The sequence below is a fragment of the Alligator mississippiensis genome, chromosome 16 (genome assembly GCF_030867095.1).
Source record: "Alligator mississippiensis isolate rAllMis1 chromosome 16, rAllMis1, whole genome shotgun sequence".
In the NCBI taxonomy this organism is placed as follows: Eukaryota; Metazoa; Chordata; order Crocodylia; family Alligatoridae; genus Alligator; species Alligator mississippiensis.
Genome location: NC_081839.1, coordinates 353,359 through 378,867, shown reverse-complemented (window position 1 = coordinate 378,867; position 25,509 = coordinate 353,359). Strand labels below are relative to the sequence as shown.

Genomic DNA, 25,509 nt, shown 5'->3' with positions numbered 1-25,509 from the left:
GCTTCCCTGCCTGGGCTCCGCGCTTCCTCCTCCTGGACCGGGGCCGCACGGTCCGGCTTCCTGCGCCCGCGGCTGTGGAGGAGGGGGAGGGCTGCGGGGCGGGGCGGGGCGGCGCGGCGCGGCGCTAGGGCTGTTTTCCGTTCCCGTTTGTGCAAGCGCTGCCGCTCCTGGGGCGCTGCCCTGGCGGCTCCCCGCGGCTCCGGGCGCTGCAGGCAGCGAGGAGCAGAAACGCGAGTGGGGCGCAGGGGGCCGGGCCGGGCCGGGCCGGCGTCCGTCTACTTCCGAAACGGGGACCCAGCCCCGCCTCGCGCATGCGGTGCGGACGGGACGCCCGTGACCAGGCCCGCCTTTAGCCCGTGCTCTGTAACGTACTTCCTGGACACGTGCACGCCGCATAACGGCCACTTCCGCAGCACCGCGCGCGCAGGGGGGGCGGGGTGAGGCCGGGGCCAGGGCCGCTCCGCACTTCCTCCCGGGGGGCGGGGCGCGCGCGGAAGGCTGTGCGTCGTGACGCAAGCGTGGGGCGCGCGGCCGTGACCTCGTTTCCATAGCGACGGGGCCGTAAAGCGCGGCGCCCAGTGCCGTCAAGCCTTTCGCGGCACTTCCGGCCGCTGAGGCCTAGCGGGATCGTGGGGCTGCGGCGTCTCGTTCCCCGCCGCCGCCATGGAGATGCCGTTGCCGCCCGACGGTGAGGGGCGTGGGGGCTGCGAGGCGCTCGGGGCAGTCCTGGTGGGGCGGGGCGGGGCGGGGCGGGGGTGGCCGGGCGGGCGGGCGGGCTGTCGGGGGTGGGGTGGGGTGGGGTGGGGCGGGCCGGGCCGGGCCCGCGAGCGCGGTCGAGCCGCCCTGTTTGTGGCCGCAGACCAGGAGCTGCGGAACGTGATCGACAAGCTGGCGCAGTTCGTGGCGCGGAACGGGCCCGAGTTCGAGAAGATGACGATGGAGAAGCAGAAGGAAAACCCCAAGTTCTCGTTCCTTTTCGGCGGCGACTTCTACGGCTACTACAAGTACAAGCTGGCGCTGGAGCAGCAGCAGCGTGAGTGCGGCGGGCGGGGCCGGAGGCGGGCCCTGCTCGGGGGCGGCTGGCGCACACCTTCCCCCCCGGCGGGCGCAGCCTCGGGGGCGCGGGCGCAGCTGCGCGGAGCTGGCGCTTTGGGCCCTGTCTCAGGCGCGCACCCCGTGCTGTCGCGCCCACTGCCTCGCCTGCCCTGCGCGTCTTCGGAGACGCCGCGGCAGCTCCGCGAGTCTGAAAACGTGCCGGCAGACGTACCCGTGCCGCTTCTCTGGAAAGCTGGTTTTGGCCTGACCAGAGCGCTTTACAAACGGAGCTGAATTAAACCGCTGGGAGCGCATCACGGTTCGACCTGCCCTTTCCTGTTAGGAGAGAGAGAGGGCGGTTTGGCTTATGGAGCTAACGTGGGAATAGTCTGTGTCTTTGGGGTTGTACATGGTTTTAAAAGGGCTTTTGTCTTTTATCTTGAAAGTGAGTGTTTTCTTCCTGTCAGTGTTGTGCAAACAAACACAAGATATTGAAACCACTGCACAGATCCAGCCTTTGTCACAGCCGTCGCTGCCCCCGCCGGCTGCTCTCCCAGCTCCTCAAGGGGCGCCCTCGGTCGAGGAGCTCATTCAGCAGAGCCAGTGGAACCTGCAGCAGCAAGAGCAGCACCTCCTTGCGATGAGACAGGTAGGCTTGAGGCGGCTCGTGAGCCCCGCTGATGCGCCAAGCGGCGGTTGTGCGGCTGCAGGGTTGCATGGCTTGGAACGATGACCCGAATGAGGAAACTTAGTGTCTTGCCAGAGGAGGACGATGCGAGCTGGCATCACTTCATGTATGGCATCAGCTGCAGAACAGAAAGAATAGACTCCGTAGAGCAGAAGTAACTAGCCATTGCTTTGCTGAGACCCCATTTATAATTCGCCAGGAGTGTGAAGACCACGGTGGTCCTCCATAAACTGGAGCGAGTTGCAATTATCTTCAACTTTGACATGGTGCTGTGGCTTGTCAGGACTGCATCCAATTCTGGGCTCCACAATTCAGAAAGGATGTGGAGAAGCTTGAGAGGGTGCAGAGGAGCCATGCACATGATTAGAGGTCAGGAAAACGGACCTTATGACGAGAGGCTGAGAGCCACGGGACTCTTCAGCCTGGAAAAGCGCAGGCTCAGGGGTGATCTGGCGGCCTCCTTTAAGTTTATCAGGGGTGACCAACCGGATCTGGCGGAACGTCTGTTCACCAGAGTGCCACAGGGGATGACCAGGTCGAACGGTCACAAACTCTTCCATGACCGTTTCAGGATGGACGTAAGGAAGAACTTCTTTACTGTCCGAGCCCCCAAAGTTTGGAATAGGCTGCTGCCAAAGGTAGTTTAAGCACCCACTTTGAACACCTTCAAGAGAAAATTGGATATTTATTTTGCTGGGATTCTATGATCCCTGTTGACTTCCGGCCCCTGTGGCAGGGGGCTGGACTCGATCTTCCGAGGTCCCTTCCAGCCCGGATGTCTATGAAATCTGTGACTACACACCCAAGCATGACATGCTGCGTTTTTTATTTAAATACTGATTTGGGGCTGAGATGAAAGGTTGTTCACAAAAGAATTACTTTGGGAGCGATGGTTCGTTGTTAAAGGTGCAGGGTACCTACCTCACTAAAGGTTCTCTGGAGAAAGAGTATGGGCTTATGTTAGGCCTTCAGCAACATTTTAGAGGCCCTTATTTGTTTCCTGATAGAGCAGGGGTGCACAAAACGTGGCCTGCCAGGCCATTCTGTCCCACAGGGCCCCTAAGAAATTAAAAAACTATATATTTATCTGCCCCTGGCTGCCTGTCATGCAGCCCTCAATGGCTTGCCAAAACTCAGTAAGCAGCCCTCCACCAGAAATAATTGCCCACCCCTGGGCTAGAGCAACTGGGAGGTTTTCTCATGGTAGACCAGGGAAAGGCGACGGTGATAACCAGCTGAAATATAGCTATGCTTCTCCCACTGTGAATAGAAAATACGGCCTCTAAAGGTATTAAGCCGCTCCTGTGGCTAAAGTGATTTGAATGTTTCTGTTGAGTTTTTATGCCCAAAGAATATAGGGTGTATTAAAATTCAGCTTTTTTTCAGGAACAAGTTACATCAGCAGTAGCCCTTGCAATTGAACAACAAATGCAGAAAGTCTTGGAGGAGACCCAGCTAGATATGAATGAATTTGACAATTTGCTACAGCCGATAATTGATACATGTACAAAAGACGCAATCTCAGTAAGTAAGCATCTAAACTTATCTGTACGTTCCGTGTTTGCCTTCGGAGGTGACTCGCTCTCGCTTGTTATGAGCGCAGAGGCAGGTAGTGTGAGGAGATTGTTTTAATGTAAAAAGATTGGGCCGCTGTTGTTAATTCCACGTGGTGTCATAAACTGTCTGTTCTGTTCATGGGCAGCTTGTTGGCAGCTCTTCAGTGCACAGTGACAGCCTGTAACCTGGACCACCAACCTTGAGGCGTTGAAACAGCAGATGGGGCGGAATTGCTACTTAAAGATACTGTCAGTCCCTAGTTCATAGTACAACTGGGAAAGCTCACTAAGCTCTGGAAATCTGCTAAAAGTCTCTACTGAGGGGGTTGAGGGGCCCAATTAGCAATCGATTGGGTTTGGAGAAATGACCAAGGGCAAAAGGGGACAAAACAGCCTAACATCTTGGGGAGCAATGGTGAAATCTAATGCTGGACAGAATTCAGCAACCAAAATCTTAAGCCAAACAACCACTGAGTGTTGTCATAGTCTGTACTAGACCTTTCATTAATCTTTAGTTTCACAGATCTTTAATTCCTTTGTGTATGATTTTAACGTTTCTTTTTATTTAATTGTGCAGCTTGTATCATAGCCTGTTGTCTAAGAATTTTTCCCTTCTTGCAGTTGTCCCTGCAAGAAGAGATTTTGTTTTTTGGGGGGTTTTTTGTTTTTTTTGAAGTCTATACAGTATGAACAAGTTTGGCTAACTAACTTAAAATATTTTAATTGGTTGATTCCAAGGCTGGCAAGAACTGGATGTTTAGTAATGCAAAGTCTCCTGCACACTGTGAGCTGATGGCTGGGCATCTGCGAAATCGTATAACAGCAGAAGGAGCCCACTTTGAGCTTCGATTACATTTAATCTATCTAATTAATGATGTATTGCACCACTGGTAAGAATAAAAAGATGTTCTTCAGTTTGCTGTTTTGGTGAGTTTGATGGAAAGTCAGGGATCTCCCTGCTAGAGATGTCTTTAGTTGGAATGGACACCTTTTTATATTCTTCTTCTGCATATTCCTATCAACAGCTGTAAATAAGTATAATTGGTGCAAAGAAAGTGTTGGTAGAATAAAGACTGAATTCAGTTTTTACAGTCATTATTGTATGTTGTTCCCAGCTGAGGTTGCGTGGTACAAATGTGAAGAATCCTATTCTTTATATAGAGACGGGTTACTAACTATAGGTGTCTGCTTGGCACGCTAGAATGGGAACACACTGGGTGTTGTAACTTGCTTAACAGTATAGTGAAACAGTGACAGTCTTTTTCCTTTTATAGCCAGCGAAAGCAAGCACGGGACCTTCTGGCTGCCTTACAGAAGGTGGTTGTGCCTATATACTGTACCAGCTTTTTAGCTGTGGAAGAGGATAAGCAACAGAAAATTGCCAGAGTAAGTAGTTTTTTTACGTTAATTTGAGCTTTACATTTCAATGCTGGAAAAATTCATAAGTAACGGTGCAAGGAACTGTTGTGATCGTGTAATCTGACCTCTGGCTCAGACAGGCTCTACATAGATTCATAGATGTTAGGGTCAGAAGGTACCTCAATAGATCATCGAGTCCGACCCCCTGCATAGGCAGGAAAGAGTGCTGGGTCTAGATGACCCCAGCTAGATGCTCATCTAACCTCCTCTTGAAGACCCCCAGGGTAGGGGAGAGCACCACCTCCCTTGGGAGCCCGTTCCAGACCTTGGCCACTCGAACTGTGAAGAAGTTCTTCCTAATGTCTAGTCTACATCTGCTCTCTGCTAGCTTGTGGCCATTATTTCTTGTAACCCCACAATTTTCTGGAATTAACTTTTGGTTTCACTAGACCAGAGCTTCTAAGAAAAATGCCCAGCCTTGATTTAAAAATTGCTAGTGATAGGAAATCCATCACTACTATTGAAATTTGTTCTAGTACTTATTAACCAAATGAGGTAGAGACCCTCGTGGTGAAGTTATAAACATGTAATATACTTCCCTCTAACTTTCTTTTGTCTTTCTGTCATCATGCAATAACTTTTTCCCTTCCTAAATTTATACAGCTCCTTCAGCTGTGGGAGAAAAATGGCTATTTTGATGAATCAATTATTCAGCAGTTGCAGAGCCCAGCTCTTGGACTTGGCCAATACCAGGTTAGCCACAGAAAGTGTAGTATATTTTTGTAAATTAAATAAATTGCAGACGTGTTTTAAGCAGTGCATACGCTACTACTTTGAGAGGTGTGTTATGTATATATTTTGAAAAAATCTATAGTTTTTATTGTGAATTTGTGTTACTTGACTATAAAAGTAATATAGCATATTGTTCAGTAGCTGAATGGAGCATGTCATTAAACAGTTCTGACCATTATCACCTTCTGTAGTCCTATTCCATCACCACTTCAGTCCCAGTTCTGCTCTCTGGGCTTGTATGTTTTGTTGATAACTTTCCCCATGTTGCCAAACATTCTGTTCTCCATAGTCCCTTCCTTCCTTTTCCTGGTTATTGTTTTCCATGTGTTCTGTGATGCCTTGCATAGTTCCACTGACCTCTTTCTTGTGATGATCAGGTTGAAGGCCAGTAACATCCAGTTCTTGGATAAGTCAGTATGTGCGCAAAAGGGGAAATACCACTGCAAATAGCGCTTGTCAATCATAATGTGGGCTTATTAACAGACTAATAATAGTTATTGGTGTATTCTCATCGACTTGCTGAAATGATGTGTTTATGGTACTTGTGACCGAGTGAGGATGGTGGTAGTTTGTGTTGGCTGCAGCAGTAAACTCTGAAATGCTTGTCTTAATTTGTTTCCTGTTGGCAGGCAAACTTGATGACAGAGTATGCAACAGTAGTGCAGCCTGTGCAGGTAGCCTTTCAGCAGCAGATACAAAACCTGAAAACACAACACGAAGAATTTGTCAGCAGTTTAACACAGCAGCAGCAACAGCAGCAAATACAAATACCACCGCTAGAGAGTGAGGTAAAAGCAACGCCCCCGGCTCCAGCACCGGCTCCGGCTCCGGCTCCAGCTCCTCCAGCTGCCCCAGTCGCACAAGCAGGTACAAATCCACTATGATACTGGTTGGCGGTCTGTCTGTTTGTCTAGATAGCGGTCTACAATGCTAGACTGACTTCTTATCATGTAAACATCACCTGAAAAATGCTTGCATCTGTTTTGTGCAGTGCGTAGTACAGTCCGGCTCCGTTCCGTTGTGGGTGTTGGCTGTTACTGAAATAGAGTTTTTGTAGATTGCATAAGTTATGAACCTGAGGTTGTTCCCATTATCTTCCATCTCTGCTGTTATCATCCTGTAGTCAAAACCGCTTCTTCTCATTTGTTTAGTTTTTAGCCATAAATATACACTGGTGGGTGCTTTGGTAATGCCTTATTTCATAGAAATCAGACACAGTTGTTTCTGTCTTCTATCAAACAAATGGCTCAGGTGCTGAATTTGCAAAAATCCATCTATTCAGTGACCATTGTAGGTGTTTAGCACTATTATTGGAGCAACTAAAAGATCAAAGTAAAAACGTGTTTAATTTGGTCCAAAAGTCTGTATAAATAAGAAGCACAAATGCTACATAAACTGAGATCAGAACTCTTCTGCATGCTTATGCTTGTGTCCAGCCTATTTTTAAATGGACTAAGCTGTATATTTGAGGTGCTTACAGCAGTCTCTGATTTGTTACAGATGATGGTAAGCCTCAGCTTCCTTTAGCTGGTTCTACGGAGTATGATGCATCGGGAGCTGGAGTGCAAGATCCATCAGCTGCTGGACCTCGTGGCCCTGGATCTCATGATCAGATTCCTCCAAATAAACCACCCTGGTTTGACCAGCCTCACCCTGTTGCACCCTGGGGTCAACAACAGGTACCAAATGTGTAACTTTAGATGATGAGAAGTATGTGGATGACCCAGGCTTGGCTGAATGTTGGAGGTGGGGAGGTGGGAGTTGCTTAGCAAGAACACCACAATAGTAGAAGGCTAGAAGCTGGATATGTTAGAAGTCCATTTCCAAAGTCTGGAATAAAGTTAAAGAGCAAGGTCTGGCTGAGGGTTCATAGCTGGTATCCTTCATTTGGGAGAAGACAGAGGCTACCTGCAAGATACAAAACCATTTAGGTCAGTGGAAATGAGCACTTTGCTAAATCCATTTTACTTTTTCCTTCAAAATTCCTTTGACTCCTAATTTACAGTCTTTACACACGCACGCATTCTGTCTCCTCAGTGCACATATAGCATTTACGTTCTAGGCAACATTTAGTTTAAAAATAGACTGCTTTTATTACGTTCTTTATTTTTATAGCCTTATGACCAGCCTCCTTACCCTCACCACCAGGGGCCTCCTCACTGCCCTCCGTGGAACAACAACCACGAAGGAATGTGGAATGAACAGAGAGACCAAGGATGGAATAATCAGCGAGACACCCCTTGGAATAACCAACCAGATCCTTCTTGGAACAGCCAGTTTGAAGCGCCATGGAACAACCAGCATGAGCAGCCTCCCTGGGGTGGGGGTCAAAGGGAACCTCCATTTCGAATGCAGCGGCCACCCCACTTCAGAGGCCCATTCCCTCCACATCAGCAACATCCCCAATTCAACCAGCCCCCGCATCCACATAATTTCAACCGCTTCCCACCTCGTTTCATGCAGGATGATTTCCCACCTCGCCATCCCTTTGAAAGGCCTCCTTATCCTCATCGTTTTGATTATCCCCAGGGGGACTTTCCTCAAGGTAAAGTGTGTACTCGAGCAGGGTCTCCTGTGTCACAATGCTGATTACTGTTGTAAAATGTTTTAATTTTTTTGGAAGGAGGACACCTCAGTCATGGACTGGCATAGCTCTCCCTGAAGTGTTTGGCTGTTAGAGGCTGAGAAACTGCTATTGTATGTATAGGGTGTAGCTGTTGCCTCGAGTTTGCCTTCTGCTTTTCAGTCCTTCTTTCCCTGAGAGGTAGTGGATGATTGAAACCTATAACAAGTCCTTGTTGTGTTCAGCAGAAATTTGCACCCCTGTTCCTTCAGAAGAGTGGTATCTGCAGGTGTCCAGATGCCAGCGCAGCTCTGGTCGGGCTCTGTCTGCAAATTCATTGTGTATTTTCAGATTTGTCATGTTTGAAGCCAGCAGCCCTTGCTCAGAATTTCTTGATAGCATAGCTCGGAGGTCTTCCATGGATTAACTCCTCCTCCTTGTGCAGTAGTTGACTGTGACATATTTTAAATTCAAGGCTGTTTTTGTTTTTAATGTTTCCAATAATAGAGAAGCTATTGCAGACTCAGACCATCTCTTGAAATGTATTGGAGCTCTGCCTGAATATAATGTGGAAGGGCAGCCTAAGCTATGGAAAATAAGAGCTCTAAACCCCAAAAGTTGATCTTTGTTTTGGGTTCTAGTGATGAACTGGAGCCTCCGTTATCAGATGTTTATAGAATCTGAAAATGGCATGGAAAAGTTTCTTACTGCTTCATTTTTAACTGTGTTCTAGTGCTAATGGAAACAACAGACTATTAGCACTGGCTCAAGCTGGGTAGTCACTGTGCAGATTTCTGCTATCAAGGTCTGCCAGTGAGGCTCAGTTCTGTCCTGCAGCACCCTCTGCTGTTCCAGTCCTGCATCTCCCCTGCCGTTCACGGTGGGCCTAGCAGGGTGTGCTGTACCAAGCCTGGCACTCTCAAAAGCCAACCATTTTGTCCATTTAGGGATCAGGCTGAGACAGCTTATTTCTCTGTTTTAACAGGTATATTTTCTCTCCTTTATTTTGGAAAGCACCTTTAACAGAGCTCTTGCACGTCACAGACTCATGTGAACTCACTTCTGTCGTGTCTGTTTCTTTGCATCGATTGATTGGATAAGGAGAGAGAGAACTCGAACATCCATTGCATTGATGCTAAATTGCAATTGTATATTCTGGGCTGGTAAACAGAGGCTGTAGGTGCCTTCCTTGCTAAGTGCAAATGACTTTCTTTTGGGACCACTTTTACTGTGACCTTTCCAAACTCTTGGTACCACAAAGTGATAGGGGTTTAGTTTATGAAATCGCTCTCGACTCTGTGAGTAGCTGCTGTAGGTGAAGAGGGAGAGAGGCTGCAGTTGCTTCATGAGGATGAACCTGCAGTAGGCTCTTGCTCTATCTTGTTCCTTCCAGTAGTTTGTAAGCTTTCCACCTAGTAAGATGTTCTTTTAGGACTAATGTATGTGGCCAGGGGATCTCCTGTCGGCTCCCTCTCCTTCCTGCTTTTTACTGTAAATGGAAATTAAAGTTTCTTTACCTCCCCACCTTGTGTAGAAATTGGACCGCCTCATCACCACCCTGGACACAGATTGCCTCATCCTGGAATCAGTGAGCATCCGCCTTGGGGTGGGCCACAGCACCCTGATTTTGGGCCTCCGCCACATGGATTTAATGGGCAGCCTCCTCACATGAGGCGACAAGGTCCCCCTCACGTGAACCATGATGATCCCAGTTTGGTGCCAAATGTCCCCTACTTTGATCTTCCTGCTGGACTTATGGCTCCTCTTGTGAAAGTAAGTGGCTGATAATGGACCTGACCAGAGGGTTAAAAGATCAAACTTACTGCCGTTCATTTTAGGGGCAGGTTAAAACAGACATTTATTCCTTCAAATCTGCCTAAGACTCAGTGAAAGTAAATAAGGTTTAAGCACCAAAGTCACTGAAGTGCTTTCTAAAATTTACCTATAATTTACAAAACAGCAGTCCATAATCACTTAGAGGAATATAGAGGTATCATCAAGTCCCTCTCTGGCCACACGTGCTTACTGCTAGTCTCAAACTCTTCTGTAAAGATGGATCATTTATATTTAAGTTAAAGCTACAATAAAAGCATCAGAACTTGAACTGTAGGCACTGGAGACTCTTGGGGAGCTAAATTGTATCTGTGTCTTTATCACTGTTCTGGACAGATTAATAGATATCTGATTTCTGTTCTTCTCAGTGCACATCATTGTCTCTGAGGCCTCCTTTCAGGTGCTGTGATATCATGGGGGCAGAGCGATTAGAATTGCATGTTCTCTATTTGGGAATCCCAGCTAATGTCCTGACATCCTAAATGCTGTGAATGTCACCGGAGTTTGTCTTCCACAAGGCAGCAGATGCAAGTGCTGGGTCATGTGTAGGACCTTTATTTTTTTTAGACAGTTTGTAATCCAGTAATGAACTAGACAGTTCCGAAGCAGTTGAGTCTTTCTAAGTATGTTTATTTCCAGGTAGTTACCCCATGACACAAATGTAATTTGTTTTGTTTCTGGCAGCTTGAAGATCATGAGTATAAACCTTTAGATCCTAAAGATATACGTCTTCCACCCCCAATGCCCCCCAGTGAGAGACTACTGGCTGCGGTTGAGGCATTTTATAGTCCACCATCTCATGACAGGCCTAGAAACAGGTAAGAGTAGGTATAGCTAACAATGTGATAAGGAAAATGCCCTAAGAAGCTGTCTCAAATCAAGAAATGCCTCTCCCTTCCTTCGCCTATAACTTTGTTCTAATGATGAGAATAAGTGCTTTACATTATATGTTAAACTTCATGCTGTTTGCTCTTTCTCTGGGTGACACTTCTTTCCCAAGCCCCTTATTCTCTAAAAATATAGGGAGTATTCTGACTTCTGATGAAAATGGAATTTTCACAGACTCTGATTCTGTGTTTTGTTGGCTTATTGCAGTGAAGGCTGGGAACAGAATGGCCTGTATGAGTTCTTCAGAGCTAAAATGAGAGCTAGACGGCGGAAAGGTCAGGAGAAGAGAAACAGGTGAGAGATCTGTTTCCCATGGCCTCTGGTTTGCCTCTCCCACCGCTGCTCCCCCCTACTGCCTCTCCCCTCACTTTGCTCCCATCCTGGCTTTTGTATTCTAATCACTCTCCACTTTATGTAGACTGCTCTGTGCATGTCCTTTCACAGCATCTGATGAAGTGAGCCTGGGCTTACGAAAGCTTGTGATACATAGGTTAATATGCAAGGTGCAAATCTTCCCTGCCATCTGCTTGACTTCAGACTAACACAGCTAACTATGTCTACCTGTATCCATTTAAAGACTGCTCCTCATGCCTCCAATTGGTTGTCCATTGGAGTTGTTTTCTGTATGTGCTGGGGTGATAAGCCTAAATTTTTTAGAGTTTGGGTTGTTTAAGATGTAGAAAAACAGCATCTTTGCCACCCTGACACCTTCTGACTTAAGTGGGTTTTTAGCAAAATAGCATGTTTCCATCTTAGTTTGATTGAAAATACGTATCGTTAAAACAGCTCATGACTTGTTTTTTGTTCTCTGTGCAGTGGGCCCTCTCGGTCTCGCAGTAGGTCCAAGAGTCGAGGTCGCTCCTCCTCCCGGTCCAATTCAAGATCTTCAAAGTCATCTGGCTCTTACTCAAGATCCCGATCTCGATCTTGCTCCCGATCACGATCGTATTCACGATCACAGTCCAGGTAAGACAAAGCAGGAATAACTTGTCTAAATCTCATATCGTGCTGTTTTATACAGTACAATATTTGACAAAGACCTGTACAATAATCTTGGCAATAACTGTTTGGAGGTAGGAAAGTAAATGTTACCACACTAAGGTAGGTAAAGAGAGGTGATAAGTCAGTGGTAGAGTTTCATGCAACTAGAACATAAGATTTCCTGATTCCCACTCCTGTTACTCTAGAGCAGTAGTCCCCAGCCTTTCCTGGCCCAGTGGTCAACAACTCTGACCCAGGAATGCACTGTGGGATGCATCACATCTTCCCACCCCATCAGTCTGAAGAATCTGTAGAAAGCAGAATATCCTGTGGCTATAAACAGTGTTAAGAGTCTCATGAGCAACATGTCCAAATACCAGTTTTGGGACTGTGGCTTTAGATCATGTTCCCAATATCTCTCTTAAACAGTTCTTTTAAGTGGTTTCTGAATGCAAATGGAAAATTCTGGAACATGTAGTGCCTTCTTCAGGAGACCACAGTTAAGATTCTTAAGATACTTACTTAAGTTGACCATAAGTTCCTTAAGGTCACTGGGATTTACTCAAGCAAGTGAAGTTGGCAATTTGAGTATTTCAAATAGTGTGTTCGTTCTAGATTTTGATGCTCTCTCTAACTTTTCCAGCTCTTAGACACATTTTTTTAAGACTGGTGTTACTTTATTAACTTTGCCAAGTGACTTGGGAAACTAGGAAGCAAGTAGAAAAAGTGAAAAAAAAAATGCTTTAGCACTCCTATACATAAAAGAAAGTTAATAGACTTCACCCATCCTGTCTTTCCAGAAGTAGGAGCAGGTCCCGCTCTTCTCGCAGCCGGTCAAGGTCAAGGTCACGATCAAGATCAAGATCAAAATCTTACTCCCCCGGAAGGCGGCACCGATCCCGATCTCGGAGTCCTACTCCTCCGTAAGGTTTTCTTTTGGATTGGGTTTAATGATTTATCTTTTGAGGTTGACCTGGGATGTCTCTTGTGCTTTCTTTTGTTTTTTTTATATTAAATGATATATTGGATAGAAAGGGCAGAATTTGAGGCCAATTTAAGAATGTAACTTGTATGAACTGTACGGTAGTATAATATACACTGAGAGAGAATAAAGTTACTCCATAATTCTTTGTGGTTGCTACTTTTTTACTTCCAGGATGTAAAACAAACAAAAACAGCTATGTAACAGAAAGGCTCTTGAGAGAGCCATGGGATTTGGGATTCAGTATCTGCTGATTTGGGTGGTGGGTTGCATGTGACATGTTGCACAGGACTCCTTATGTCATAGCTTCTCAAAGGTGATGATGGTTATTAAAGTTTACATAACGAGAAACTTACATTGTTTGTTCTAGCACAGTAAAGCAAAGGGATAACAATAAGAAATTCTGACATATGTTCTCTCTTAGTTCTGCTGCTGGTTTGGGCTCCAGCTCTGGGCCTCCTATACCTGAATCAAGACTCGGAGAAGAAAATAAAGGGCATCAAATGTTAGTGAAAATGGGTAAGTTATGTTTTGAATCTAAGGAGTTCTGGAGATAACTGGTGCAACTCTCTAATAATGGGCACTTCAGAGAGGTGTCATTATCTCCACCTTCCTCTTTTGCACTTGCTAACAGTAAATCGTAGATTCATAGATGTTAGGGTCGGAAGGGATCTCGATAGATCATCGAGTCCGACCCCCTGCATAGGCAGGAAAGAGTGCTGGGTCTAGATGACCCCAGCTAGATACTCATCTAACCTCCTCTTGAAGACCCCCAGGGTAGGGGAGAGCACCACCTCCCTTGGGAGCCCGTTCCAGACCTTGGCCACTCGAACTGTGAAGAAGTTCTTCCTAATGTCCAGTCTAAATCTGCTCTCTGCTAGCTTGTGGCCATTGTTTCTTGTAAGCCCCGGGGGCACCTTGGTGAATAAAACCTCACCAATTCCCTTCTGTGCCCCCGTGATGAACTTATAGGCAGCCACAAGGTCGCCTCTCAACCTTCTCTTGCAGAGGCTGAAAAGGTCCAGTTTCTCTAGTCTCTCCTCATAGGGCTTGGTCTGCAGGCCCTTAACCATACGAGTGGCCCTTCTCTGGACCCTCTCCAGGTTATCCGCATCCCTCTTGAAGTGCGGTGCCCAGAATTGCACGCAGTACTCCAACTGCGGTCTGACCAGCGCCCAATAGAGGGGAAGTATCACCTCCCTGGATCTGTTCGTCATGCATCTGCCGATGCACGATAAAGTGCCATTAGCTTTTCTGATGGCTTCGTCACACTGCCGACTCATGTTCATCTTGGAGTCCACTAGGACTCCAAGATCCCTTTCCACTTCCGTGCCACCCAGCAGGTCATTCCCTAGGCTGTAGGTGTGCTGGACGTTCTTCCTCCTTAGATACAGCACTTTGCATTTCTCCTTGTTGAACTGCATCCTGTTGTTTTCTGCCCACTTGTCCAACCTGTCCAGGTCTGCTTGTAGTTGTTCCCTGCCCTCCGGCATGTCCACTTCTCCCCACAGTTTTGTGTCATCTGCAGACTTGGACAGAGTACACTTCACTCCCTCGTCCAAGTCGTTGATGAAGACATTAAAGAGTATCGGTCCAAGGACTGAGCCCTGCGAGACTGCACTGCCCACACCCTTCCAGGTTGAAACCGACCCATCCACCATGACTCTCTGGGTGCGACCCTCTAGCCAATTCGCCACCCACCGGACTGTGTAGTCATCCAAGTCGCGGCCTCTTAACTTGTTCACCAGTATGGGGTGGGATACCGTATCGAAGGCCTTCCTGAAGTCTAAGTAAACGACATCCACCCCTCCTCCTGTGTCCAGGCGTTTCGTAACCTGGTCATGAAAAGAGACTAGATTAGTCAGGCACAATCTGCCCACCACAAACCCGTGCTGGTTTCCCCTCAGCATAATTTTTCCTGCCGGGCTCTCACAAATGTGAGCCTTGATAATTTTTTCAAAGGCTTTGCCAAGGATGGAGGTGAGACTGACTGGCCTATAGTTGCCCGGGTCCTCCTTCCCCCCCTTCTTGAAAATGGGGACCACATTGGCCCTTTTCCAGTCCTCCGGGACTTGGCCCGTGCGCCACGAGGGTTCAAATATTCCTGCCAGTAGCTGTGCAATGACGTCGGCCAGTGCCTTCAGCACCCTCGGATGGAGCTCATCCGGGCCTGCCGACTTAAAGGCATCCAGTTCCTCCAAGTGACTCTGCACCATCTCAGGGTCTACGCATGGCAGTCTGGCGCCTTGCTGCTGCCTCTCTACAATCCCAGTGAGAGACTTGTCGTGCCCCTCGCTTAGGGACACTGAGGCAAAGAACTCGTTGAGTTCAGCCTTGTCCCCCCTGTCTGTCACCAATTGCTTCTGCCCATTTAGCGGGGGTCCTATTCCGCCCTGGGCCTTCCTTTTACTCCCTATCTAAAAAAAACAATTTTTTGTTAACCTTTACTTGAGATGCCATCCTCAGCTCCATGGTAGCTTTGGCTCGTCTAACTGCCTCCCTACAAGCGCGAGCAGAGGAGGTTAACTATATCGATTATCTACCTTATTTGTGGCTGAAAAAAAGGAGAAAACCGTGCAGGTTGCCTGAGGACTTCTATCATAAGTTGCTTTTTTTTAATAGCTTTTGTCAAAAACAGTGTAATTATCACTATTCTATTACAGCTATTTAAGTACTTTAAAACCTACTTGTAATGTGTGAGTGCCTCACAAATTTGATATATTTATCCTCCCTATAGCCCTACAGGTAGAGAAGTGCTGCTATTGTGCACGTACAGCAAGGATGAAAACTGGCATATTACACCGTCAAATCTTGCAGTCCCCTTTTTGCCCTCAAAGTCCGTATTTCCATTTGTATAGCTCTGCCCTTTTAGGTGTAATCTTGTCTACTTTGTAATTTGTAAACTCGGGGGCAGATTCTCAGGTACATGGATGGTGTAGACTTTCTTCTTCCTTTCTAGAGAACCCAGGGATGTGGCATGGAATTAGCAGCAGGTGGTGTGGACTCACCTGTGTTAAGTGGGAAGATGGAACCTGTTGCACTCTTCTGGTGCTTGGTGTTTTCTTTAGGGCTCTGGTTTATTCCCCATGTAGCAGATGTTGAAGTTAACACACTTGAGGCTACTGGGACAGTTAGTGCATCTGAATTATTGTTCCAAACTATCTACAGACTTGGGCTATATCAGTTTATTTTTTTGTTTCCAAAATGCCTTCCTGTACAGTGCAATGAGGTATTTGTTAAAATCCTTAAGGTGCTGATCCATGGTGTGCTCTTTCTTTTCTTTCTTTCCTCTAATAGGATGGAGTGGATCTGGAGGACTGGGAGCTAAGGAGCAAGGAATCCAGGACCCAATTAAAGGAGGGGATATCAGAGACAAATGGGATCAATATAAGGGTGTGGGAGTTGCCCTAGATGACCCATATGAGAACTACAGAAGAAATAAAAGCTACTCGTTTATTGCACGCATGAAGGCCAGAGATGAATGTAAGTGAACTTCTTGAAAAATGTGGAAAGGTCTTGGTTATTCTTTATTGTTATCATGATGGTTATGTTAGCACGCTTGGCAAAGGTTTCCTTACACTGTCAATCCTAATACAGTTTGTGTAGCAAATTGAAAGGTTAATAACTAATAATAAACCAATTTTTAATGGTAGGTATTAATCTTTTTTTAACTATGATAGGTAAGTAAATGATGTTCTCTGAGTGTCTCCAGCACATTCCTAGCTAAGAACTTTTCTCAGTATATGCAACTTACATTAAACCATGGTGACTATTGTAGGAGATATCTATGAATTTTCTAAACTAAGCTAAATTGGGCTGTCTGCACTTAAGAAATTTTTGTGACTGTCTTCCTTCCATTCTAAATCTATCCCATCTCTGTTCAAGCCAGCTCTTGTGTATGATAGTAGTTGCCAGATAGTTTGATTTAACCTGATTTTCTGAAGGTTAAAATACAGCAGTAACTTAGGGGGCAGCAAGTAGCGTCTATCAAGGCAGAAAGGGAAGTTGGTTGTTATGGCTGGTGACAGACGGGCCGGGGTTATTGTCTGGCCCTGTTTGAGATGGTTGTCATATTTTGCCCCCTTTCTCAGACTGGGAACCAGGAAAAGGTAGGCATAGCACGCATCTCTAGTAAAGGCTCAGGAAAACCTTGCAAACAAGCCAGGTATCTGTAATAGATGTTTTGTGTAGGATGGAAACTTCATTTTGTGAATGGGAGTGGGACAGAGACTCACGATAAATACATCTAAATAGCAGTCAGTGAGGATATGCAAGAAATTGGGCATGCAAAATGAGAAATCATTTCTCTCCATAGCTTGGAGGGTATCTATGTAACGAAATCCATGCAAGCACCACACAAAGTGGGGAAAACAACCATTTTTAAATGGAGCCCTCCTCTCAAGATGCATTTTCCTTAGCCAACCAAGACTAATTGCAGAATGTATAAGAATTTTTTCCCTGTTGTTGCAGTGAAGCGTGACACCCAAGATCCTCCACCACCTGAATAAGACTCCCTGAAATACCTGGAGAAAGATGTCTTGCATCTTCTACAAATCATTAAACTTGTATAAATCAGGATTAATGTCTGGAGGAAGTGACATTAAGATAATTATTTTTTAAAAAGGAAAGCTATGACATGTACTCCACTTTGTTTAGTATTTTAAAAAGGCCAGTGATCACCATGACATGTCTAGCAAGTTCAGAAATGCCCATTTATTTTGCAGTTTTAAAACAAAAAAGTTACCCATTTTATACTAGAACTAAATCCCTGCTAAGCTATCTCTGGTCCAGGATTGTGATCCACTCATTCCTGTGGAATACAGACATTATCTGATATGGTTCCATGTCTCTAGTTCCATAATGTATGTTTATTTCTCTCAAAGGTTAATTCTATTTGAAGTGGAGGGGTGCTGCCTTGGGAACAAGTCAGACTGATGCTGAGCAGTGTATCCTAATGTCTAAATGGGGAGACAAGCACCTTGTTCCAGTACAGGTGACCTATGAGCACTGTATGAGCTTATTAGAATCTACTATACAACTTAGAGCCCCTACACACCAGCTGCTGCAGTCACAACTCTACTCGGAACATAAAGGGTTAACTGTTTTAGCCATCCAAGTGCTCTAAGGGATGTTTGATGCTTTGTAATGAAAGACATTCTTTAAGCTTTTTATATTTTTGTATATACCCTTGAATAAAAGCTAAAATTAGTTCAATAGAAGAGAACCTGTTTTTCCCCCATTTCACAAATTTCTAAGTGTGAAGCATTCCTGGAAACCTCCTTTAAAATGCTTTTGTAACTGAATTGTTTCCAGACACCACCAGCTTAAGATGTTAGATCATTACACTGCACATCTACTCGAGAGGCCTGGCCTGCTTGGTGGCAACCTCTTTCCAAAGTCATTTGTTTATACAGCAGAAACCCTCTTAAACCATTCAGTCCAATATGGTGAAATATCTGTCTCTTCTAGATTTACTGTAGCTGTGGAACTGTAACTGTCTGTGAATCAGCCTAAGACATCTGTATGTTACCAACTTATGAATTTTACTGTTTTGCCCTCCAATAAACACTTTTTATTAAAAAAAACAACCAAAAAAAAAGCAAATTAGCTTTAGCTCATTTTTCAAAGTAAATGGGTTGCCTTTTATCCTATATACAAGGTATTTTCCAGTTGCCTAGGAGTTGCTTTGACCTTTGGAGCAAGTGTTTTATAAAAAGGATTGATTTAACAAATAATTTTAGAGGCCAAATTGTATGAGTACAGTTTAAGTGCATCTACACATGCGCTTCACTGCACAGCAGACTAATTAGCTCCGTGGTAGAGTGTTACCATCTACATGTGCACTGGTATTAGTGTGCAGTAAATTTAACTCCAGTGTAAGATAATATGGCAGAGTAATTTACTGCACTGAAACATGTGTGTGGACACTGACCTCTGGCCTAAATTGCACCGGGTCAGCCCAGCTAGCTGGGGGCCTGCTCCACCCTGGCTCAAATTGCTGCTGTCCTGGGTGAGCATGTAGATGCTGTGCCCAGTAGCGGTTTCCTCCAGCTCAAACAGCTTGGGAGTTTGTTGCATCATATCAGTTGCACATGTGGATGCAGCCACTTTGTTCTAATTAGGGAACTGGATTTGGCAGCCCAGGAAGTCCTTCCAGTCCTGTGTTCCTAATTTAAGGAGTACTTCTGCTTTTCTCACACTCCTTAATACCATTGGTTTGGGTTATTAAAGGTGGGTTATACTGTGACTTGTAACACAAAGGCTGTTAATACCCCTTAACAATCACCTGTGTGTTTGCTCATTATGTTTTAACTGTTTTCTTTAACATAAGGCTAATTTACACTGGATTTTTTAGTAGTAAAAACCAAAGTAATTTATGTCTATTGTATCGGTAGTCTCCAGGGACAGAATGTAACCTCTGTATCTAAAGAGAAATTGCAGCTGGGGTGAATTCTCACTTGGTGTGTCTATATGTTCAATTTAATGCGAAGCAATAAACTCTGGAGCAGGTTGAGTTGGAGTAAACTATTCCTGGGCATGGTGTCTACATGCGCACCTGGGACAACAGCAATTTGAGCCAGGGCAGAGCAGGCCTGGGCTGGCAGGAGGCATGGGGGTCAGGCCTGGGCTACGAGTGGCAGCAGAGGGGCTTGCTGGGGCACAACAGTGCTGATTGCAGAGCCATGTGTCTAGACAGCAGGCAAGAGTCTGGCCCCTGGCTGGCTGGACTGACTGGGTCCTGACCTACAGTCAGTATCTATATGCGTGTTTAACTGCAGTAAATAACAGTACTATCTTATGGCAGAGTTGATTAGTTTACTGTGGCCTAGTGCTGCTGCACATGTAGATGGTGACGTTTAACTGTGCAGCAAATTAGTCTACTCCGCAGTAAAGCACACGTGTAGATGCACCCACTGTGTACAAAACAACTCACTGGTACTGTCCTTTTCTACACGTTGCATAAAAGTCTTGCTTCAGTTTGAGACTTGTAACTGGCAATTCTACTCGTGACTAAAAACATTGGTTAAAATTCACTTAGGAAAAGTCCATCAAAGCAGTTACTGTTCTTGTACTTTCTTAACTTCTTCTAATGCTTGTTCAGTTGTCAGAGGTGGAGATTTGTGACTCTTGATGTACTGCAACGAAACGAGATTGGTTAATACTCAAACACCATTTAGTGCTGAAGACGAGACAATTGCTTTGCAGCCTTTCTGTACATTCAGTCTTGCATCAGAAACTGTGGTTTCCTTTGCAGCTATTGCATTGGGATGTAAGAGACATCTGGCCCATGCACAGGGAACATACCATTCTTACCATTGTTATCCCAAAGACCTCCTATGTATCTTTATATGGCACCCAGCACAATGGCAACTTTTATCCTAACTGGATTCCCTAAAGCAGTGCTTCTCAGCCAGGGTGCTGGAGCGTCCTAGTGTGTCTTCGAAGGGGACCTCAAGGTGTGAGGAGATAAGCAGATAAGTGCAGGCTCAGGTTCTCTATGCCCAGCTGCTCCCTTGCTCTCACTGCCTCCTGCAAGGAGGTAAGCACTGTAATACATGGAGTGCTGCTCAATCCATGAAAGTTATGGCAGAGGGTCAGAAGTCTAAAAAGGTTGAGAAACACTGCCTTTGGAACTAGTGTTATTACAGGCACATTGTGCAGCACCTCTATAATTAAGGTTGCCCAAATGCTTTTCATCGAAGTCCTTACTCTTATTTGCTTACATCTTGCAAACTTCAGTTGTTCACACTGATAAATGTCTACCCCAGGCTCATGGGTCCATGAGAAAGTCCAGCTAAAGTGATTCAGTGGTTTCAAATAACAAGGCTGGGGTAAAATGCATCTTGTTAATATTTTGAATTGGACAACTTTTTGCATTAGCAAGATTTTGAAATTTAGCAATGGGTGGGCTGTGGTCTCGCAGACATACCCTTTATTGTCTGTTTGGAACTTTTCCCAAATCAGCAAAGTTAAATGTTGAAAAATAACCTGTCAATGTACACTAGGCTTGTCGGTTTCACAGGCACGGTCTGGAGAGAACCGGTACACACTGAGCATTTTTCATGCCCCCCCCCAGCTCTATCAGGACTATTCAATGAAGTGCTGTCTCTCTCGTGTGCTGAATGGTCCAGGGACGGGAAGGGTGGGGAGAATGAGAAAATTCACTTGTGCACAGAGTTTAATTTTGGTATTTCTAACCTAAGTTTTATGTCACAGTCTTAATGATTTTTTGGCTATATTGTGTATGTAAACTGTGTGCAAGAGCCTCATCTTCTATAACTTAAGAGGCATAGGATCCACTAGGTGACATCTATCCACTTTAATGATTAGTACAGTGCCTTGAATCCACTGAAGGAATGATTTCTCCCCCAAACTGTGGGGAACAGTGAAGGGAACCATTTGTAATTTGCTGAATAGCTATATATCACTTATATTAACTTAAGCTTTCTGCATGCAGTTTACCTGTGTATTTCTACTCCTACAAACTTGACATTTTCTACCTCTGCTATGTACTGTGTACTCTGAGTTTAATCTAAAATAGAATAGCTGGTAATATTTGCAAGGGAACAAGAATCACTCTTGTATAACATGTTTTGTCTAGATCCAGTTTAGGAAATACATTTTTGCTTTAAATCACAGTCCATTTATAGTCTACTGCAGTTACCTCCTTAGCTTCTTCCAGTGTGTGATAGTGAAAGTTCTCATGCTCCAGTGACTCCACAAGGGATAAATGAAGATGGTGGAAGGTTTCTACAAACTGCTGTGTCAGCATCAAGTGCTGTTTTAACATGTCATTTAAAACAAACACAGCAGGACTGTATGCCGTCAGGGCTGCAAATGAAAGATAGGACAATATTTTATTCTAAAAAGTAAATGCTGAACAGCTTGTGTAAGGATATTACAGCATTCAACTTCATAACTTGGTTTTAACAGAACTGAGTAAATTTGTGTTTTACAGTACCTTCTACCATATCCATGCTGACAACATGACTGGCAACAGGTATTGGATCCAGATAGCTGTGTCCAGCAGTTGGCCCAAGGATTGCTGTGCCATCCACTATGTAGAGGACAGAAATGTGACAAAAAAGGTTTCATATCAAAAACACTTCTGAATGCTAAAATCATGCACTATTCACTCTCTCTAAAAGTAATTCTCCCTAGAATTTGTTCAGGACATGAAGCAAGACTGCCCACAAGACTGATTCTGAAACATACTGGTATCCCCTGAGGCTGCTCTCTCACTTGAGGTGATGGGATCACCATAACGTTTGCTGTATCAGCAGAATCTCTGTTTTACAGGAAGCCAATAACTATAGGTATAGTGGACACTGAAAAAGGGTGTTAAAAGGTGGCAGGTCACTTCAGTAACTTTGTTTTGTATTTCAGTTGTTAAAAGTCATGTCTGAGAATGCCAGGAGGCCTGTTGTGAGCCAGGCTCTGCCATGAAGGTCAGCTTCTCAGAAGAGGTTTGTCTAACCTCCTTCTCAGTTTCCCATAGTAACAACAGATGGAGTTTATGGGCCGTTTTGTCTGGAACTAACGCCCATAGTATCTTTTGTACATGTGGCTAATTGCATAGTCTGATAGATTAAAGAGGATCCTTTGGATCAGTTAGAGAGCACAGTAACTGAACTGAAAGGACAGAAGTTAGATTTCTATATTACACAGAAATGAATGAGAACTTACTCTTTGACCAGCAGTAGGTGAATGGAAAATCAGCTGTCTGAACTGCAGTTTCTTTCACCGTTACTCTGTTTACTGTGCCATGCCATTTTTTATTAGACAGAGATGATGACAGTGAAAGAGAGAGAGTTTCTCTGGAATGTACAGAGCTATTAGAGCGTTCCATCAGTGTTTCAGATGGAGACCTCCTGTTTGTTGTCCCAGATACTACTGCAGAAACAGATTTTTCAAAGTTTTCAGAATATTCTGAATGAACAGTGTTCTCAGTAGGTTCAAAAACATCCTGGTGAAGGCTAGGGAGGTTTTCAGAACTTCCACTTAAATGCTCAGAGATTTCAGCTTCAGTTCCAATTCCCTCTTCAAAACCAATATTTGTACACATTCCTGCACTCCTCACGTCAAGGGGAGGTTGATCACTATTTGCCTGAAACACAGTTATTCCTTTTTCCTTGTCTGATCTTTTAATCTTTGTAACGTCTGTCTTCTGTTGGGGAAAAAAAAACAAACACAGGGAGAAGGATCATAGCAATACCACTTGGAAAGATGAATTAATTAAATTGCTTGGTTGCTGCTTCTATTGACCAGACTTACACTTTTAGTATGAAATAAGTAAACCCTCTTTGAAATGCAACCAACCAAAAAGATTAATTGTAGCCATTTATACATTTTATTAAAGGAAACTACTGAAACTCTGTGACTGTGACCTCAGACAGTACATGTTTGATCGGTCTGTGTTCTGTGGAAGCTCTTCTTGCTACACAGATTATTAATGAAATGGAAGCTGTTGTTTTCAGAGCATCTCTATTGTCTAATAAAATGAAATAAATCACTCCTGTGTAATGTGAAGGATTTATTGCTGACCTTTTGTTGCAAGTCTTCTCTCTTGCTTAAAATACTTGGTGCCAGCTCATCAAGGCTTAAAATATTCACTCTGAAGTCTGTAACAGAATGACAAATGATCAAAGTATAAAAGTTGCACTAAAGTTTTCTTCCCCTACACCACACTTATCTTTGCTCACAGGATCAACACTTTGGGAGGATGGGCAAAGCTGTGACAAAAGATGTGAAAGCATGCCACCAAATGGCTCTCTTGGCCTGTAACAGTTGGAGGAGATAGAAAGAATCTGCCAGTTCTGCTAGCCACAGCCAAGTAGCTCTGTGTTTCCCATTTCTGTTTTTCATAATTTCATTGAGCTCTATTGAGGTTCTGTCCATTGATCAAAGAATGTTCCCTGAAATTTTGGAATTGATCAAAGTACCATCAAATTGGCCAAGCAAAGAAAATTCCTATGCCTAACAAAAACTGAAGAAAAATATGATGCGGTAAAGTTGAAGCAAATCTCAATCCTTTTGAGCAGGATCTAGGCAGCTATATGATTTGTTTACGGAAGTCTTGATGTGAGAAGTATGGAAATAAGGGTGTTCACCCTAGTTTAGTATCTGTATGTACTATCAACTGTATTCTAAACATAAAATGTCACTTAAAAGTAAACTTCAAAATACTCACCATCAGAGCTTTCACTGATTGAATTTTGTGTGCTGCCTGCTCTTGAAAACAATTCATCCAAAGACTTTATTTCACAACTCTCAGACAGGGATATCTGATTTGGTCTTGGTGGGTTTCTGCCAGACGAGGAGGGAGCCTGGGGGCGACTTCCACGATGATTCCTTTCCGGAGAACTTTCGGTACAGGGAGAAGGTGCGCTAAATACATCTGTCCGTGAAGATGGTCTATGAGGTAGAAGAGGTGTTCCAGGGGGAGTCTTGAGTTTAGTCTTTAAGAAGGACTTGGAAGAGACAGTTAGTAATTACCTACCCTACTTGCAAGCTTTAGGCACTAGAGCCAGCAGTACACGATAATGGTAATACTAAATAACCAGACAGGAAGAGGGTAATTTAGAGCAAGCCACATGTAGACTGACATGACCTCTCACCTCATAACACTGGGTTACATGTCCACGTTAAAAATACTGGTTTTTCCTACTGTTAACTAGTTATCACATCTGGCACTTCAAAATCTCATTTCATAAAAGGTAAATGTCTAGTCAAACGAAGCTTGTTTGTTACCTTTTCACACTGTTTAGCATTATGGGTGCTATCTTTCCGATCCTCGTTGTCACTGGAAAACGCCAAAGAACTCCCTAATAACGCTCTCATCTCCTCCTCGTCGCTGTCCAAATCAAACCGGGCTTTAAGCGGTGCTTTCTTTTGCATGGGCCGGGTGCTTTCTCTCCCCTTGGACCAGCTGTTAGGTAGCGTCACTCCTTCACCAAGCACAGAGCTTTTCTTGAGATACCTGCTGCCTCCTGCATTCGGGTCGTGGCTGGGCCTGGCTGAGAAGGACTCGTGGGACACGTCTGGAGCCAGGTCAGTGCTGGGCGAACGCATCTGCAACGCTCGGGATGCGATCTTGCTCCGTGTGCGCGCCGGCTGTCCCAGCGCGGTCCCCTGGGCCGGGCGTGCGGCGGGGCCGTTCCCACCTCCCTGCGCGCGGCTTTGCTGGATCCCGTCCATGCTCTTCTTGTTCTTCAGGAACCTGCTGCGACCGAACGAGGGGCTTCTCGTCTCTTCCGCCGGCGCGCCGGGCAGAGACGGGCGTCCGGAAGAGTCGGCGAGGCCGCGGTGTCGGGGCGCGGTGGTCGTCTCCCAGGGGACGTGTGCGCCGCGCTGCAGAGGACACAGACACGGACACGGTCTCGTCGCCGAGCGGCGCTGGGCCCGGCCCCGAGCTGCGGCTGCAGCCTCCGGCCCAGGCTGGGAAAGCTGCTTCCCCCGCCCCCGCCCCCGCTCCCGCTCCCGCTCTCGCCGCAGGCCCGTCTCGGCGCCACGCCCCGCCCTCACCCGCTGGCCCCGGGCCCCGCCTTCTTCCCTCCGCATCCTGCCGCGGCTCCGGGCCCGGACCCGTCCCACAGCCCAGTGATAGGGACTCCCCAATATCGCGGCTCGCGATTGGCTCCTGGCTGTCCATAGTGCCGCTCCCTTAGCGACGGCCTGTCATTGGTTACACGCGAGAGACGTCCGGCCAATGACAGTGCTGTCTTCCGAAGGGGGCGGGAGATTGGCTGAGCTCCCCTCTCTGCTTAGTGCGGGCCCGGGAATCTCCCCCCCTCCCCCACGGCTCGAAGCCAATCAGCGCTGACCCCAGCAG

At 45.6% G+C, this 25,509-nt stretch overlaps 2 protein-coding genes across 5 annotated transcripts; one reads left to right on the top strand and one right to left on the bottom strand.

The window, feature by feature from the left end:
- The first annotated feature begins 556 nt into the window (after window positions 1-556).
- Window positions 557-21,727, top strand: CHERP (calcium homeostasis endoplasmic reticulum protein). 4 transcript variants are annotated; one of them, XM_019484756.2, is made up of 18 exons: window positions 557-688; window positions 860-1,033; window positions 1,503-1,684; window positions 3,110-3,247; window positions 4,018-4,169; window positions 4,554-4,665; window positions 5,302-5,391; window positions 6,060-6,297; window positions 6,931-7,109; window positions 7,546-7,975; window positions 9,528-9,766; window positions 10,511-10,644; window positions 10,922-11,008; window positions 11,531-11,680; window positions 12,496-12,618; window positions 13,102-13,196; window positions 15,975-16,160; window positions 21,637-21,727. In XM_019484756.2, the coding sequence occupies exons 1-18, from the start codon at window positions 664-666 to the stop codon at window positions 21,666-21,668; spliced, it is 2,766 nt and encodes a 921-aa protein (XP_019340301.1). In that variant the 5' UTR covers window positions 557-663; the 3' UTR covers window positions 21,669-21,727. The 4 variants fall into 4 exon arrangements, with proteins under 4 accessions (XP_019340301.1, XP_006259557.1, XP_006259560.1 ...); XM_006259495.4 differs by lacking the exon at window positions 21,637-21,727 and adding an exon at window positions 17,148-19,191; XM_006259498.4 differs by lacking the exon at window positions 21,637-21,727 and adding an exon at window positions 17,148-19,191 and having other exon boundaries at window positions 558-688; window positions 7,579-7,975.
- C16H19orf44 (chromosome 16 C19orf44 homolog) lies at window positions 17,367-25,307 on the bottom strand. Its single transcript, XM_006259515.4, has 8 exons — window positions 25,203-25,307; window positions 24,429-25,028; window positions 23,869-24,148; window positions 23,223-23,299; window positions 22,365-22,845; window positions 21,640-21,735; window positions 21,343-21,509; window positions 17,367-19,813 (listed from the first exon to the last, which is right to left on the bottom strand). Exons 1-8 carry the CDS (start codon window positions 25,236-25,238, stop codon window positions 19,736-19,738), a joined length of 1,815 nt encoding a protein of 604 aa, XP_006259577.4. The 5' UTR covers window positions 25,239-25,307; the 3' UTR covers window positions 17,367-19,735.
- Window positions 25,308-25,509: the final 202 nt, after the last annotated feature.

Excerpts from the sequence above, each read along its gene's own strand:
- CHERP (XM_006259495.4), top strand. The coding sequence starts at position 664 with ATGGAGATGCCGTTGCCGCCCGACG. Across the intron at positions 5,392-6,059 it reads TTGGACTTGGCCAATACCAG|GCAAACTTGATGACAGAGTA; the intron begins GTTAGCCACAGA and ends TCCTGTTGGCAG. Across the intron at positions 10,645-10,921 it reads CATGACAGGCCTAGAAACAG|TGAAGGCTGGGAACAGAATG; the intron begins GTAAGAGTAGGT and ends GGCTTATTGCAG.
- C16H19orf44 (XM_006259515.4), bottom strand. The coding sequence starts at position 25,238 with ATGCGGAGGGAAGAAGGCGGGGCCCGGGGCCAGCGG. Across the intron at positions 22,846-23,222 it reads GAGAAGACTTGCAACAAAAG|AAGACAGACGTTACAAAGAT; the intron begins GTCAGCAATAAA and ends TTTCCCCAACAG. Across the intron at positions 21,736-22,364 it reads CACCTACTGCTGGTCAAAGA|TGGATGGCACAGCAATCCTT; the intron begins GTAAGTTCTCAT and ends TCCTCTACATAG.